Source organism: Rhincodon typus, chromosome 2, assembly GCF_021869965.1.
Source record: "Rhincodon typus isolate 14 chromosome 2, sRhiTyp1.1, whole genome shotgun sequence".
Lineage (NCBI taxonomy): Eukaryota > Metazoa > Chordata > Chondrichthyes > Orectolobiformes > Rhincodontidae > Rhincodon > Rhincodon typus.
In genome coordinates, this window is record NC_063333.1 from 6,289,685 (window position 1) to 6,293,833 (window position 4,149).

Genomic DNA, 4,149 nt, shown 5'->3' on the forward strand with positions numbered 1-4,149 from the left:
CCTTTTGTTATCTCGGGACAGTGACTTGAAAGAAATTCTGTGATTTGCATTTTAATCAATTGAATCTTGCATCTCCTTTCTAACAGATTGAAGATTTAACAGGAAGTTGTCAGCCAGCCATTTTAGATTTATTCAATACATTCACATCAGTTGTAGGATCCTTTGATCTTTTACTTATAAATTCTGTGTCTTGATACCTCCTCGCTTACTAAACCTGAGGAAGAGGCAATGCTCCAAAAGATAGTGTTTTCAGATAAACCTATTGGACTATAATTTGGTGTCGTGTGATTTCTGACCATGTAAAGTGGCCTTGTTATGTTTTGCCATGTTGAAGAAACCGTATAAAGTTAAGTTCTTTGAGACAGCTTCCTTTTAAAACAAAGAGGAATCTGGGACATGAATGTTCCAGAAATGCGGGTTGTATTTGTCTTTGGTTTATCTCTGCCTGACACATTGGAATGATGTAAATTTGTTCTGCTTGCTTGAGTTATGCTGATCAGAAAGCTCATTTACTTCTTTGAGTAATGCCTAACCTCAGGCTCTGTGAGAAGAATTGAAATGACCTTGAGTGATTAATTCTTCATTAATCCTTCTGTTCTCTCTCCAGACTCCTGCTTGACCATTCAATATCTCATCAATAACATTTTCCTTGGAAATAATTTATTTGTAAATAATCCTGTACAACTGGACAGCCGGTTACTGCTGTATTATGTCCTCCTTTGTCACTGTGTCAATTATTTGTCTGTCCACACTTTGAAATGTCTGAGAACTTTTAACAGCACTCAAAAGGGTATATAGGTGTATGTCACTAGTATGGTTGGAAGTATGCAGTAGAGATAATTTTAGTCATCTCCTGAAGTTAGCAGTGTTTTTTGTGCTATCCAATTTGTAATCAGTGGAAGGCTCGTTTCCTCGGCCTGAATATCGAACACATAGAATGCTGCAGATGCTGTGGAATTTTCTTTTTCCTTTCATGGGATGTGGGTGTCATTTGCCCATCCCTAATTGCCCTTGAGAAGGTGGTGGTGCGATGCCTTCTTGAACCACTGCATTCCTTGGGGTGTGGGAGCACTGCAATGCATTAGGGAGGAAGTCACAGGATTATGACCCAGCGACAGTGAAGAAATAGTGATGTTGTTTATGTGGCTTGAAGAAGAACTTGCCGGCTAAAACAAAAACTGAAAAAAAACATGGAAAATGTTCAGCAGGTCAGGCAGCATCTTTGAAGAGAGAAACACAGTTAATGTTTAACTTCTATCAGAATTCTGGATCTGGCTGCCTGGGATTGTAAGCTTTTAACTGTGGAAGTACATTATGTGATGATAAAAGGAAGAGACTATCTTGGGAGCAAACCAACGTTGTGATCATTGGGCCATTTTTATTCATTTAGACATTGTAGTGATTGTAACAAAGTCAGCCAGGTGGACCTCATAGAATTTGAGCTCCCTGTTTGGGGCTGTTAATTTGGTCCAATCAGGGAGTCTTGGAGGACAGATATAAACAGGAGTGTTAGATCCTGTTCACTCTGAGAGCTGGCTCTAAGGGAGCTAGATCAGTGTCAAATACTTTCCACGTGTGAATAAAGGGTGACTTGGTGACAGGATCCTGGCCTCGGTGGAGATATTTCAGACTTAACTGAAGTGTTCTTTTTTCTTCAAAAAAGCTCAAATTCTCTAATTAGAACCTGATATTCAGTTACCTTGAGATATTTTGAAAAAATATAAAGTTTAAATTAAATCTAAGATTTTAAGAAAAACAAAGTGCTGGAGAAACTCAGGAGGTCTGGCAGCATCTGTGGAGAGGGAAATAGAGTTAACTTTTTGAGCCCTATGTCACTTTTTTAAGCAATGATTGTAATAGTGGGAACAAGCCATGCATGGAGACTAGAGTTTGGATTTTAAAAATGTGTATCTCTAATAAGATTGAAATGGCTCTTTCTCTCCTCTCTCTCTTTTTACACTTGTGATAGCCTCACTGTTGAAACTGTGGTACCGGGAACTAGAGGACCCACTCATCCCTCATGAGTTTTATGAACAGTCTATCAACCATTACGAAAACCCAGAGGCAGCAATTGCAGTCGTCCACTCCCTACCCAAGCTCAATCGGCTGGTCCTTGGCTACCTCATCCGCTTCCTACAGGTACACATTGTTACAGTCTATTCCCAGGGCATCCACATTCCACACACCCACTCCTAGTGTCAATCAAAACACCATAACTATCATCCATTTACACTAATGTCAATTTCAGAGATGCCAAATAAGGCACGTTCTGTTTATTTTGGGCAAATACTAGTCACTCATTTGTACCTCTTCAAGGTGCACTTAAGGTAGGAACAGACGTAAGTTGATGCAAGGCCAAACCTGGTAAATGCGTGAGGTGCCAGAGATGTAGAAGGATATGATGTCTGGGTTAAGTATGGGGGAAGCCTCATGTGGCGTGTAAACAGCAGTGTTGAGGACCGAATGGCCTGCTTCTCTGCTGTATGTAGAGCCCAAAATATGTAATGGGTAAATAAGTAACATCTCAATGTCCATAACCATTTGTGGACTTAAACTCTTGTAATCCCCTCAAAGGAGGTCACAATTTGTAACAAGCACTGACCACCATTCAAATAAAGCTGCAGGTCACTGAAACAACTCGGCAATGGGTAACTACACAGAAGCAGCACTCTTGTTATGTGGTAGAGAGTTATAATCGCGTCAACCATTCTGCAACGTGGGTCAATCACATTTCTAAAAGCTTAACCACTGCAAGGCTGTATTTGTCATGTTAATATTGCTGTGGATTCAGAAATGTAACTTTATTTTCCTTTGGTCCTATACAATTCAGTGTCACTTTGGATTTCCTTGGATCCATTAACAAGTATAGAATTGCGCAAATGGATTCTTTTCTTCAGTCAAAACCACATTTATTTCTCATGACAGTCTAATGTTCTATTCTCTTAAATGATCTGTATGATTTCAGTTTGACCAGGACATTTTTTCAGCGCTGTTTATTTTCCATTTTTTGTTTTCTCCTGTGCTGGAGGTGTTTAGGAGCTCAAAAAAGTGTACGTTATCCCACAGTTGAATAAAGCACTCCTCAGGTCCCATTTGGATATAGCGTTCAGTTCTAGGAACTGCAACTCAGAAAGGCTCCCTGGAAGATACAGCACATATTCATCGGAATGATACTGTACCTGGAAGGGGTTAAATTCTGAGAATGCATTATGTATGATTCCCTGGTATGGAGGGATTGTCTTATGGGCAAAGGCTAAACAAATTATGACTCCACTCACTTCAGTTTAGAAGAATGAAGAGTGATCTCTTCGAAACATATAGCATCTTAAGGGGCTTAACAGGGTATATGCTGAGAGGATGTTTCCCCTCACGGGAGAGTCTAGGACCAGAGTATTTTTCTTTTTCTTTATTCATTGATGGGATGAGGGCGTCGCTGGCCAGGCAGCATTTATTGCCCATCCCTAATTACCCAGAGGTCAGTTAAGAGTCAACCATATTGCTGTGGGTCTGGAGTCACATATAGGCCAGACCAGGTAAGGATGGCAGTTTCCTTTCCTAAAGGACATTGGTGAACTAGATGGGTTTTTCCTGACAATCGACAATGGATTCATGGTCATCATTAGATTCTTAATTCCAGATATTTATTGAATTCAAATTCCACCATCTGCCATAGTGAGATTTGAACCCAGGGCCCCAAAAAATAATCTGAGTCTCTGGATTAACAGTCCAGCAATAATACCACTAGGCCATCACCTCCCCTTAACTGTCTCAGAATGAAGAGATTTTTGTTGTTTAAGGACATGACGAAAAAATGAAGCAAGGGTAAGGAATTGGAATTGAGATACAGATCAACCATGATTTTACTGAATGGCCGACTCCTGTACTCAGATTTTCGTCATGGTGGCTCCATGGTTAGCACTGCTGCCTCACAGCTTCAGGGACGAAGGTTTGATTCCTGCCTCAGGCGACTGTCTATGTGGAGTTTGCACATTCTCCCCGTGTCTGCGCGGGTTTCCTCTGGGTGTTCAGGTTTCCTCCCACAGTCCAAGGATGTGCAGGTTAGGATGGATTGGCCATGCTAAATTATCCCATAGTGCCCAGGGATGTGCAGGTTAGGGTGGCTTGGCCGTGCTAAATTACCCACAGTGC

At 41.0% G+C, this 4,149-nt stretch overlaps 1 protein-coding gene across 1 annotated transcript in view; it reads left to right on the forward strand.

The window, feature by feature from the left end:
* Window positions 1-4,149, forward strand: part of arhgap39 (Rho GTPase activating protein 39) — a 353,142-nt gene that overhangs the window by 348,299 nt on the left and 694 nt on the right. The window contains exon 8 of the mRNA XM_048612924.1: window positions 1,970-2,139. Coding sequence (XP_048468881.1) covers window positions 1,970-2,139 — 170 coding nt within the window. The remainder of the gene's footprint in view (window positions 1-1,969; window positions 2,140-4,149) is intronic.